Source organism: Fulmarus glacialis, unplaced genomic scaffold (genome assembly GCF_000690835.1).
Source record: "Fulmarus glacialis isolate BGI_N327 unplaced genomic scaffold, ASM69083v1 scaffold7814, whole genome shotgun sequence".
NCBI classification, from domain to species: Eukaryota; Metazoa; Chordata; class Aves; order Procellariiformes; family Procellariidae; genus Fulmarus; species Fulmarus glacialis.
Window position 1 is genome coordinate 1 of NW_009208717.1, and position 13078 is coordinate 13078.

The 13078-nt window shown below is 35.5% G+C and overlaps 1 protein-coding gene across 1 annotated transcript; it reads left to right on the top strand.

Annotated features, from left to right (window-relative positions):
- Nucleotides 1–2288: 2288 nt before the first annotated feature.
- Nucleotides 2289–10617, top strand: DTWD1 (DTW domain containing 1). The gene is made up of 4 exons (XM_009576588.1): nucleotides 2289–2565; nucleotides 3651–3794; nucleotides 5047–5323; nucleotides 10330–10617. Exons 1-4 carry the CDS (start codon nucleotides 2290–2292, stop codon nucleotides 10557–10559), a joined length of 927 nt encoding a protein of 308 aa, XP_009574883.1. The 5' UTR covers nucleotide 2289; the 3' UTR covers nucleotides 10560–10617.
- The last annotated feature ends 2461 nt before the right edge of the window (nucleotides 10618–13078 follow it).

Sequence of the window (13078 nt, forward strand, 5' to 3'; positions counted from 1 at the left end):
GGGGAAGCGGCTTTCCGCCCTCGGAGGCCTCGGAGTCCCACCTCGGGGGCCATTCAGTCCCGACAGACAGGAGAACTGCTTTGTTTTTTCCGTGAGACACCACAAGAGCAAAGGTCTGCGCCCCTCAGAGTTCCGTTGCGTTTCCTGCAGCCAGCTGTATGCTGCCCTAGGCCCTTCTTGCCGCAGAAAGGCCCGCTCCTGTTGAGGGCCAGGCCGCCCACTGCCCCTCAGCCGCGGTTGAGCAGCAGTTCCCGCTGCAAGCTGAGCCCTCACCGTGTGGCTTCCACATGGCTCAGCAGGGTTAGCGAGCAGAGGTGAGTAAGCACACGGCAGTAACCGAGATGAGTGTGCTTGATGGCACTTCGTGAACTTTACACAAAACCCCTATGTCCTGACTGAGATTTTAAGTTGTCTTAGAATTGCAGTTGGGATGTGGAGGGTACCCTCCGGTGGCCGTGATTTGATTTATCTGGGGTTTGGAGATTAGGTGTAGTTGGCGTTGTTAATTTACAGTCTTAAAATTTTCTGTATGAATCGAGATTTGGATCTTACAAGTTGTATAAACTCTATTGCTGTCTTTTTTTGAAAAGTATATGTATACTGCTGTAACTTTGTGAACAGCTATTGTTTTGAGACCACAGAGCTTTTCCTGTGCCATTAGAGCAGCATATCTCTTGTCAGTATCAATAATGAAAGTGCTTCGGGGTGTCATAGTTGAACACCACAGTGCCATAAGCCATTATACTGAAAAGAATCAGTTTGCAGGCTGGGAATGCATGTCAAATTACAGGGCCTCTCGCCTGCTTTGCTTCTTGAGGAAACTTGATAATAGTAGGGATTAGTCTGAGATGTAGGGTATATTTGCTTTATCTCAGAGATACTTAAAAGCAAATTCCAGTATAAAATTTGTGTGCATATTAGATTTTGTGTTTATTTGAATGGACATCCCTGACCTTTCAAAAGTTAGAGCTGATTGGCGGGGGAGGGGAAGGTATCAGCATGCACGAGTATTTAATTTTACTAGAAAATAACAACTACGTTTTCTGGGATTAATTTTAAATTTTTATTGGAAAGTTAGCTGAGTGTTTTGGTTTTGTTATTTTTCAATTAAATTACACTTGGTTTTATTTAAACACTTAATTTTGGATCACATCTCAGGAATTATTGTTTGTTTGTTTTTGTTAAAACATGACTGTTTTGTTACATCATTTCACAAGTGTGATCCCTGACATGAAAAAGTAAACCTAAATTAGCTGAAAGTAAATACTGAGAAAGTCTTTTTTCATTTTAAATGATGCAGCACAGAGTACAAAAGGCAGTTTATAACTACTGCAGGCTGTGCAAGCTCCTGACTGGGGTCTGCTTTGAAGACCAGAGGGGACCCTGAGTGATATAGTCAGAAGGGTTTCACTAAAACGGTGACTATGAACCTCTGCACACAGCAATACTAATTCTGTTTGGATCGGGTATGGGCATACAGTCATGTTTCTGATACATTAGTCAGAGCACACAGTGAAAACATTATGCCAGCTGCAGAGAGTGAGACAACATCTGTCCTGAAGAAAGTCTGAAAAAAGTCCATCAATGTTATTAAATAAATACAAACTTGCAGAATGAGTCTAGACTGGGTCAGCGCTTACTATCTGGTATACGGAGTACCAAAGCTGTGTTTTAGCTCTTGAGACTAGTTTTTCAGCTGCAAGCCTAGCTCCTGGAAGATTTCTTTTATCTCACAAAGTTCTGTCAACAGGGATTTCATTCAGGTAGTTTGGTTTGCCCACACACAATAAATTTCAGGACAGAGATCTAAATTTGTACAATTCACTTTTCTCTTATGGATTTCTGTCCTGTAGACATTTAATTCATTGTCAATAGTCATGCTGAAGACTAATGGGACTGCTCATCCAGGTAAATAGCGTCTACCAGTATTTTCACAAGCTTTTAGACACTGATCCTACCAATAGAAAAAAAATATAATTCTGCACAAGTTAAGTGAGTGGGACAACTTATCTTAGTAAGATGGTGAATGTGCATATATGTGCATTAACGATACAGATCTCAAGTTCTTTCTAGCTGTTTATCGCATGCTCTCCTGAAATCTGTTTGGAGTTCTTAGTGCTATAACAACTGAATCAGATGATTTTATTATGCTTTCTGTTATAGGAAATACCTTCTTTGGTGAGTATTTTTTGCTAAATAGGATCATAGAGAATCATTTCCAATAAATTAGTTGACAGTATATTGGATTTTTATTTAACAGCTACAACATATTTTCTGTTTCAGCTAACCATGTCTTTAAATTCATCTGCACTTTTAAATGAAGAAAACTCTCAAGGACCAAAAAGAAATACTGAATGTTTGGAAAGTCTAGAATTGCAGACTGCATCATCGTTTCAAGATAACCCACTTCAACAATTAAAGTTAGCATCGCAGGAAGTACTTGAAAAGGCAAAAAAGAGTGGGAGATCAAAATGCCCCCGATGCAGTAGTTCAAGGATGTTTTATTGTTATACATGCTTTGTTCCTGTTGAAACTGTTCCTACCAAAGAAATTCCAGCTGTGAAGGTTAATATTTCTTACGGATTTTTTATAATATTCTTGTGCCTTTTCGTTACAAAGAACAGACAGTCTGTCTGTGACCATTTCTTTTCTGACTCATTCTTTACAGACATTCATCTTTAACACAGCTATAAGTATGAATAAACTACAGTTAGATAAAATTCTTGTTCTTATTTAAGGAATTATATGTACAAACACTGACAATGTTCCAGTCCTCACATAAACATTTATGTATCTACTAGATGAGAAGATAAGCTGACGTCACTCACCTTCTCATGCAAATTACTATGTTTTCATTTAGTTCTTACAAGTTTCTTTACAGTGCTCTCACCTTCATTCTTCAGTTTCTAAGAACTCTGGCCAGAACAGAGTGTATTGTGAACAAAAAACACTATTTGTCCATAACCAAGAGTGAATTTTACATAAAATGTGAGCTAAAAGGCATTCCTAATTGTCATGGTTGTATAATTCAGATAACCAATCTTAAAATATAAATAAAGAATAAAAAGTGTAATGCCCTTCAGCTAAAATACTTGGAGAAACCATCAAAGAGAACTGAGAGACATTTTGCAAGATCACCTAGGAACTAAAATGCATTTTGAAGACACTGTACTTTGAAAGCATCGTGAAAATAGTTTAGAAGTACTTTGGAAATTCGACCTAGTGGATTTAGGTGTATTTTCATTGAAATGGCCATTTTTGCAATAGGGTGAATACCTAATACAGATAACTATTCATATTGAGGACCATTATATTGCTCGAATTAAGACCGTATCTTATTTACCTTATTGATACTACTTCTGGAGGTTTTACCACACTACTACTACAGCATTCCAAATTGCATTCATTGCATACTTAGGTATGTACATGAACTGAGCGAATGTAACAGGTGCTTCTTGTCACTTGTCTCTAGTTTAGTTTTAAACCTATTAAAACAAAAACATTGTCAAAAATTGTCAAATAGTCTTAATTACATGCCCATAGGGATTTCTCCTGGATTTTGCATAAATTTTTCTACAAATTTTTGTACCTATTTTTTTATATAGAATCATAAATATTGCTTATTTCTTTTTTTTTCTTTCTTACTGTAGTTACCTTTGAAGATTGACATTATTAAACACCCAAATGAAACAGATGGCAAAAGCACTGCTGTGCATGCTAAGCTTCTGGCACCTGATGATGTTACAATTTATAAATACCCGTGCATTCCAGAATATGAAGAAAAAAGACATGAAGTAAGAAATTTTATATACATAGCAGGGCATTGTGCTGGGGAGATGCAGAGGTATCTTCTGTACTTCCTCCTGCAGTGGTACTGCACTCTGCTGGGAGGGAGCGGGAGGAAAGCACTATTCTGTTAATCCAGTCCACTCCACCTTGAGCTCTCTCAAAGCTTGGGCCTACAAATGTACAGTGGTTATGGACTGTCCTCCAAAGCTTGGAAAAACTGTAGCACTATCTAACTACCTTGAATTTCCTATGTTCACCACCTTAGATAATGGATAATTTGATTCATTGCATACCATAAGTATTTTGCCCAAACATATGAAAGTATTCAACTTACAGCAAGTTAAACAGCCGTTAGGTGTTGTGCTCATCATATTCAGCAGCTGCAGTGTTTAAACTTCCTTAAAATTTTTAACATTCACTACTACAGAGAAAACCTACTGAAATGCAACTATTGTCTATCATAGTCAGCACAGAGCCTGAAAAAAGTGAGCTATGAACTTGGATTTATATGCTCATTTAAATGGTGTGATTAATCTGAAATCTAATATTTACACATTTGATGTCATAATTAACACTCTCATTATTGTTTGACTATATGAAGAAGAGGATAATATACATATCTCATGAGCTATTAAGGAAAGCATAGGTGGCATAGAGGCAAGAAGCTGAAAAAAAGCAGAAAGAACAATGGGGAAGGCAGGCAAAAGTGGGAAGAGATTGCAGTGACTTTGTATTGTCCAGGCTTTCCAAGTCACAGATTCTGAACATTGCAATAAGCTACTGAAAAAAAAGTAAGTAAGGCCATCATTGGTCGTCTTCATGTAAGGTACTTGTGGCGCCTGCAATAGACACAAGGGCAGAAGAGATTATTTCTTCTGATAAAAAATTTGTGAATGAAATTAGAAACTGTTCTTTATGGCCTTCCTACCCGGTATACTGCAATGACGAGTGAAATTTGAACTTCCTCAGGGCTGACACCATTGTCTTGGCTGAAAAAACCTTTTTTTTACAGAAGTATTAGAGTTGGTAGTCGAGGCATGGAGGTGACATTTAATGAAAGAACTTTAATAAGTGTCTTTCATCATTATTTTAACATAGTCTTTTATCCTTTTAGACAATAGAGTATTTTTTAAGAGGTACTCTTTCATCTTCCCTGGACTTAAATGTTTGTGGGTGGGGATAGAAATTTTCTGTTCTTTAATGAAACAAAAAAAAAGAGTTTGTTGACACTCAGATTTCTTTCTTTTCTTCATTTAGATAGCACTTATATTTCCTGGCCCCAATTCAGTTTCAGTAAAAGATATTGCTTTCCATCTCCAAAAATACACTAAGAAAGATGTTTATGATAATGACGATGACTGTTCCAGAGAGCCATTTCTTAAGCAAGCAAAAGTAGAACCTAAAGAAGAAGAAAAAAATCTAAATGAATGCATCTCAAGCAAGAGGAGTGAAGGCACTAGACTGAAGAAAATAATATTTATTGACAGTACCTGGAATCAAACTAACAAAATAATAACTGATGAACGACTTCAAGGTAAAAAAAAAAAGTTGATATTGAGATGTTATTGCTACAGAAATGATTAAGGGAAATATATGTCTATATAACATACCTGAGCATGATATAAGTGTATACCTAACTCTATATCTGGGTATACGTGAAAGATTCAACAGCCTATTTCAACAGCCAGTCTTCTGCTGTAGAAGACTTCTGAGCCAAAGACTCCATTACTTTTCATGTCATATAATCTGTTTTGCAAAATGATAAGACTAGTATTAAAAAAGCATTTACATTTATTTCTCCCACTTCTCTATTGGAAAAAATTTCCTCAGTCTCACAGAATGGAAGCTGTCATGTTAGACAATAGAAGAACAGTAGTTTGAATGACCTCTGAAGGAAGCCAAAAAGATTTCCTTTGCAGGTGGCTATCTGCTTTTTCAAAAGACCCAAGGGAGAATTTTTGTACATGCTAGTGGCAGACAGACCACTAGAAGGTGAAAGAGGGATCTAGGAGATACAGCGCAAGTATGTCATGGCTTGGTTTCTTTTTCTAGTAAAGTTCTTTGTTTCATGGTCATTTCAGTGACCTCACTACTTTGCAGACAAAAAGGGAATGGCTGCTTGCCCTCCACACCCTCCCATCTCTGAAAGCAAAAACTTGTAATTCTGCAAAGGTTTTTTGTCTTAGGTTCATTACAAGAAGTTTACAGTTAAGTATTCTAAATAAAACCACAAAAGATAAAACAATTTAGCAATAGCATCCATTTCCTTTGAGATAAATAGGAGTTTGAAAATACTTTGATTAGTGAAAAAGGTGCACTAAGCTGGGAGGCAGGCTATCAAGTTTACATGTAATATGTATAACTGTTTACTAGTGCCTGCTTTGCATTGGACCCTACAAGGAATTTCACAGACTTCTTACATGCAAGATTAATGTTGCCTTGCTGTCTAGTGGGTTTATTAAAGAATCCCACATGTTAGTATAATGTATTGGCTAATTAAAATCCTGTTACTAAGTATTTAGTTTAACACAAAACATACTCTATCAAATAAATTGAAGTATTACTGTAAAGATTAGAGTAATTGCATGTTGCAAGTTACTGTAAAGCATTTGGAACTTATTTTAAAAGGATGAATTTAAGAAAAGTAACAGGCAGCCAGGGGAACTAAGATTTCTGTGGAAGCTTACGCAGTATATCAGTCAAAAATTCGTCATTTTTGTTACTTTGGAGCTCCTAAAGATTGGTTTCCAGTTACCCCATGTGAATGCTGATCTGGTGGACTCTTCCCTCCTTTCTAGAACTTCATCTCAGTTCCAGCTGTATTCCAGTCCTCTGTTTCCCTGAGCACCTTTCAGGATTGCTGTAAGGTGTGACTAGTGTCATGCAAGTGAGTCTCTCTTATCCACACCCAGGGGAGAATTTTACCCTCCATACAGCAGGTATAACGGTGTGCACAACCCGTGCATTCATTGCTTTCCTTAGTGCCTGTCATAAAGGACATAAGTTGCATTAATACTCCTTTTAGAGATTGCAATTTTGCCTTCCCAGATGAATGGGGCAGAGTTTCTTTAGGCATAAACTGATGAAATTTTTATGTTGTACACACATGAAAAATAGAGAACTGTTGTCATTTTTCAGTTCAACTACAAATGAAGTCATCATCCTAGAAAATATTCCTCATACATTAAAGTTCAAAAAGGAGTGTTCATAATTCCAAATAAAAAGTAATTGCTGTACTTATTCAGAAAGATGGAGTTACAAGAAATACTGGATGGAAACATTAGCAAAGCCAAGAAAATGTAAAGAAAAGGCTTGTGTTTTGTAAGCCTGCATTTAAAAACAGAGTAAATCTAGCTAATTGTACTGCAAGAGAAAGCAAATGACTACATCAATCTTAAAAAAAAAAACACCTAGAAAACTTGGACAAAAGAATAGTTCTATATCTTGGAAAAATGGTGTAATACATCTTTAGAAAGCAAAATTAAATGAGTTGTATTAAAGACAGGAAATATTTGAAAGTTGGTAATGTCTAGGATTGATTACTTCATTAAAAGTGATCGCTAGATCAGGAAGGAAACAGTTGCATCTAATGTTAACGATTACTTTCTCATATGAATGATGAAGCTTATTGGCAACATCAACATGGTTGTTAAACAGATTGCTTTGGTATTTTTTCCTATAAGTTTGATCCACTTTGTATTAGCCAAATGTCTTATTTTATTAGCTTATACATTCTCTTGTACAAGGCTGAATCATACATCTGCTTTAGTAGTTTGGGGTTTTTTAAGTTTCTGTGCTTGCTTTCATTTCAGCAAGAAAATGGTAGCCTTTGCCTATGCACAGCTAGGATATTTGAGAGCAGTAAGTTAATATTTTCTGAGGCAAACTCCCCTCATCCTCTTTTTCTGACAAATCTCTTGTCCTCTTTTCACATTTTCATCTTTCTTCTTCCCTCAAAATCACACGCAGGGGTGTGATGCAAAGAAAAAGTGGGAGTTCTGTCATGAGTTTCCACATTCTTTCTAAAACAACATATGCTGACATGATTCAGGGGGCCATAGTAGAGGCCAGGTGAATCCAAAGTATGTAAACCCCTTCTTCCTCAGCCTAAATCCTTAAATTACTCATAAACCTTGGGAATCTAAAAGATTAGGAAAGGAGCAGAATTCCTGCCTGAAATAGCATTTTCAAGCTGTTAGCTCTTTAGGAAATTAACAGTATAATTAAAATAACAATAGGCACATTAGTAAGAGCTTAGACTCTTACTAGCTACCATAGGTACAAACCATAATTAGTCATTACTTAAAATTTTCAGGACTGGTATTTCTTGAACTAGTGAATCTTCCAGTTCACTGTACAAACTATAGGGACGAGGAGGTGATAGAAGGCTCAGAGTAAGCAACAGGCTTCAGCATGTCTGTAACCTTTACAACTTACATACATCTTGTTGGTAAGAACTTAGAATCTCTCTTAGATGTAACATCAGTGACCAAACATGATTAATATAGGATCCTAGAGGTTTGAGCATTTGATTATTATAGTGGAGGGAGCACAGGGACTATGCTGTGATAATAGGATGTAGCATAGTAGGAAAAACTGGAGTCTTAAGGAAAGGTGGGAGATCTCTCTGAAAGGTATTGTCTGCCATAAGACACAGATACAGGAGAATAACTTTTGTAAGGGAAATTTGGTTACATTACCTAAGTAGATCTAAAGGTAGCTATATTTCCATTTCGCTCGATCTCAGGTGCATAGAAACATTTATTTCTAATGAGCTGAAAGTATGTGGATGCTAAAAAAGCAAAACCAACATGTTGATCTCCTTAGTATTGTAAGCTTTCATATGAACAATTAGTATTTGTAATAAAATATTGCCTTTGGCTGTATAGATACAAATACAGTACAGATCATAGAAACATGCTTAGTAAACTGTAACCCTTAACCCCCTCTAATTTTTTTTGTTACAAAACTCCTAAAATTCTGTGTTTGAAATTAACTGATCCTGCATTTGTGGTAAGTTCAGTAGTGTCAGTGGTTTTGCCTTCAATGAACTTTTGTTTCTATTCAAACCACAAACAGGTGGGAGTTTACATTGGAGGAATCATCCCCTAAATTTAGTTCACTGCTGTTAAAGTGGAAACATTGCTGAATTTGATGAAAGTTTTCACTTTGGCTAGGGCTGAGAATTTGAGTATTGAAACCTCTTGAGGGAAACAAGCTTAATGCAGTTTCCTATTACCATTTTGAATAGACATGTATAGGATTATTAGAGGTAATAATTAGACTACATTATTTTGAATTTTCAGGTCCGAAATGCCAACACAATAACATATAAATTCAGTGATGGAATCTCCTGTTGTTCATTTTTTTAAAAAATGCTGTAGGAGAGATTTCTTTTACTATGCAAGATATACATTACTAACTGCAAAGCAAACAACTAAATCCATCTTGCAATTACACTAGAAAGAATTAAACGTAGTTTGAAGGTAAAACTATAGAATTACAAGTGCAGGGCTGTAGGCCAGTTGGCACTCCTGAATTTGGGCCTTACGGAAACGTCTCTGTCTATAACTTCCAAGCAATTCTTCAACCATATTGTTATTTATACTATTGCTTGTACTAAACTGTTCCATGACACACACTTAGTATCTGATTTTAGAAATTTAGATAGATAGAAAGAAAAGATAGATAGAAATTTAGAAAAAGATCATTTTACAACCTGATCGTGGTATTGACAGGTGTATACGCTATTCTTTATAATCCAACTGTCCATCCTGTTTACAAAGTGATTACACATTAAGGTGTTTTTAATTTTGAGTAGTTTGTGCATCTTAAGGAACATAAAAATCAAGATAACGTGTTTAAAATTCATCTGAATAATAAAACAGCTACAGAGACTATAGTAGATAAAAGATTTTCTTATGCCATACAGAGACCAAATTTATTTCTTTCATCTCAAGTGGGAATGCTTTTAGTTTCTAATAAAATTAATGACCAGATTCTGTTTTACTTAGTCCTGAGTAATCCCAGTGAGATTCCAGTTACCTAACAAGCATAAATGAAAAGTGTCTGGTTCTTAGCAAATACTCCTCAGTTCAGCAAAACTAACAGTCTGAGGGATTCTGTTTTACACTTGAAGGGTGTTAGCTTTGCAAAAGATGAAGTTTGAGTAATCATTTTATGAACATTGATGGGTCTTTGTAGCTATGGGTTTCACTCTTCCCATCTGAACAGAGCCTGCAGTTTACTGAGGGCTGTGAGGCTGTATGAATGAAGGGATAACCTATAAATTTTAATTGCAAATACGGGGATTGTAACCTAGAACTTACAGCACTTTTTCATCAAATTTCAAAGTGGTCCACAAAGGAGGATAAAATTATTGTCTCCATTTTACCGATGAAAAATGGAGGTACAGGAAGAGAAATTATTTGCATGCAAGCATCTAGCAGGCTAGCAGCAAAGTCAGAAAACAAAACTAAAGACTTTTTTGGCATCCCATCCACCAATCCACACTAATTTATCAGGTTTTTTTCTTGACAGGGTTGCTGCAAATTGAGTTGAAGACAAGGAAAACTTGCTTTTGGCGTCATCAGAAGGGAAAGCCAGATACATACCTTTCCACAATAGAAGCAATTTATTATTTTCTTGTGGACTATCATCAGGAGATTTTGAAAGAGAACTACAAAGGACAATATGATAATCTGCTTTTTTTCTTTTCATTTATGTACACATTGATTAAAAATGCCAAGTGTTGTGCAGGAAAAGAGTAAGATGTCTGTCTATAGGTAAGTAACAGTACATTTTACTTTGTTTCTTTTGTAATGATAAAGTGCACAAATGTAACTATATTTATCTAACTGAAATCTGGAAATAGATTGTGCTTTTAATAATAGCTACAGTGTTTGTCTAAAAGTAAGCTGCAGACCTTATGTCCTGCACATTTGAGGTTGTAGAACTACTCAGATGAGCAGTCTGATTAGAATTACTTATTTGAAAACAGTTATGCCTTCTTAAATACTGCTGGGTTTGAACCTACAGACCTGCTATACTCACCACAGTGAGATTATTTCCTGAGGTGCGGATAGGAGAACTTGGCCCCTCTTACCATAAGGAGTGATCTCTCTTAACTGGAAAAAGGAATTAGCATGCTAGCTTTTTATTATTATTGTTAATACTTTGTTTCAGGTGTTTTCTTTGTGTTTTACCCAGTAATACTGATTTCACTTTCATGACATCAAAAACTTACTGAAATTATTAGGATGGTATTTAATTTGGGGGAAGAGGGATGCCAATACAAAACGAAAGACTGCATTAATTAAGTGAATAGAATATAAATTATGTAGTTTCAAGATTAATTCTGGAAAATTGTCATAGTAATAGAAAAGAGCGATCACTTTAAACATCATTATACAATGCATGATTTCTATAGTAACATTCACATACTGTTATATTAAGATTATTCTCAATTTCTTGGATAATTTTAGACTTCAAAAATTAATTTAGTTAAGTGTTTATTATTATTATTATATAATATCACTATTATTTTTGGGAACATTAACTTAACAAATGTCCCTATGGCATATCATAGACAGTAAAATTTTGTAGATGCCACGTACTTGTATTCTAAGCAGCAGAAAGGGCTTACTGCATTGTAGGAGTTGTCTGAAAATGTAGATCTTTTTGCAGGACCTAAGACAAAGCAATTTGCAGAGACAAGAAACAGGGAAGATGGTGGTTCCGACCACAACATTTCTGACAAGATTTCCTTAAATTAGGCAGACTATGAATCTGCTGTGTTTTTTCTTTTGCAGTAATAGTGCAAATTTGAACAGCATAAATAAGACTTTTTCTATGCTGATGAAATTTTTGCTGGTATGTGTAGCACTGCTGGCAGAGTCATCACATGTGAATGTAATTATACAAGTGTCTTTGCCAAGCTATACCATACAGCTAATGCTGGCAGAGGTAATAGACCTAGGTTATATCTTTACAAGCGGAGTTATACAAATATATTTTTATCATACTAGGATGTTCTGCCAGAAAAATTCATCTTAGTAAAAATTATAGTCTTAAGGTAGAAAAACATGTTTCAATAGATTAGTACAATATAAGATGGATAAATATTTCTGAATACACTCAGAAGTGTGTTACTTAAGAAAAAACTAAGTCTTGTTGAAGTAACACAGATCGAAAAATTATAATAGATTATTTTTTAAACAAAAATTCCGAAGTTTTTGTTGTATATTTTCCTCAACAAATCTGGCTAAATTATCACCTGTAGCATACTCTCCAGGAAGGCACTCTCACAGCCTGGTGAATACAGAAACAGTGCTCTGAAAAATACTTCAAGAAAATCTTTTTATGTTTACACAGCAATCCATACAGGCTCAAACAACTGATTTGTACTATGGTTTTTAATGCTTCGAGATATTGAAATCAAAGTTAACATTGCTTAAAACACAAGACACAAATACACTATCTCTGCAAGTCATAGTTATCTTCAGATTTGTATGTTATCTGCACAAGTGAACGCATATAAAAATGCATTGCAGTGGACAACCAAAGCACATCTCCCCCATGTGCAAAAAGAAATGCTAGTTAAGTTACGTGAGTGCACATGAAGTGTGCATGAACTATAACAGCACCTCGAGAAACACAGGCTTGAAGTCAGAATAAGAAAGATTGGTTTTAGATATACATATATAATGGCACAGCTGTTAAGTATATTGTGAGTTCATGTGCCAGGCAGTGAGAAAAATCAGCAGTCATGTCTCAGTGCTATTGAAACAACACATTTCTTATTCATTTGGTTCTTACTGCTATTGAGAGGTTATTTTGGCTTTTTACAATGATTAATGCTATTTCCTTTGGTATGAATTTTGATAGTCTTTTGACATTTCCATCTGTTCTTGTATTTCTTAAACAAAGATTGCTGTAATATTTTCTAAAAATCACACAAGTATAATAGCTTGAGAAGGAAACTTTCACCCACTTTAAACAAACAAAAATAAAATGAACCCACTGACCTAATGTTTTACAAGAACCAGAGAGAAAAATCGGGGCGGGGGGGGGGGGAGGGGGGGGAAGGGGGAGTTACTTCCAAGACACATTTCCCTGAAAACATGTTTTTTTATTTAAGAAGCAGAGGTCAGATAAAAGCTTATATAAGCTGTTCTTTGTTACTTTGGAAAATAGTTTCATAAGGTTAAAAATGGTTTCCAAATTTAAGTTTTGTGTACCTCACTTTATTTGAACAATGGGAATTAGGAATCTATTCCACAAGTAAATT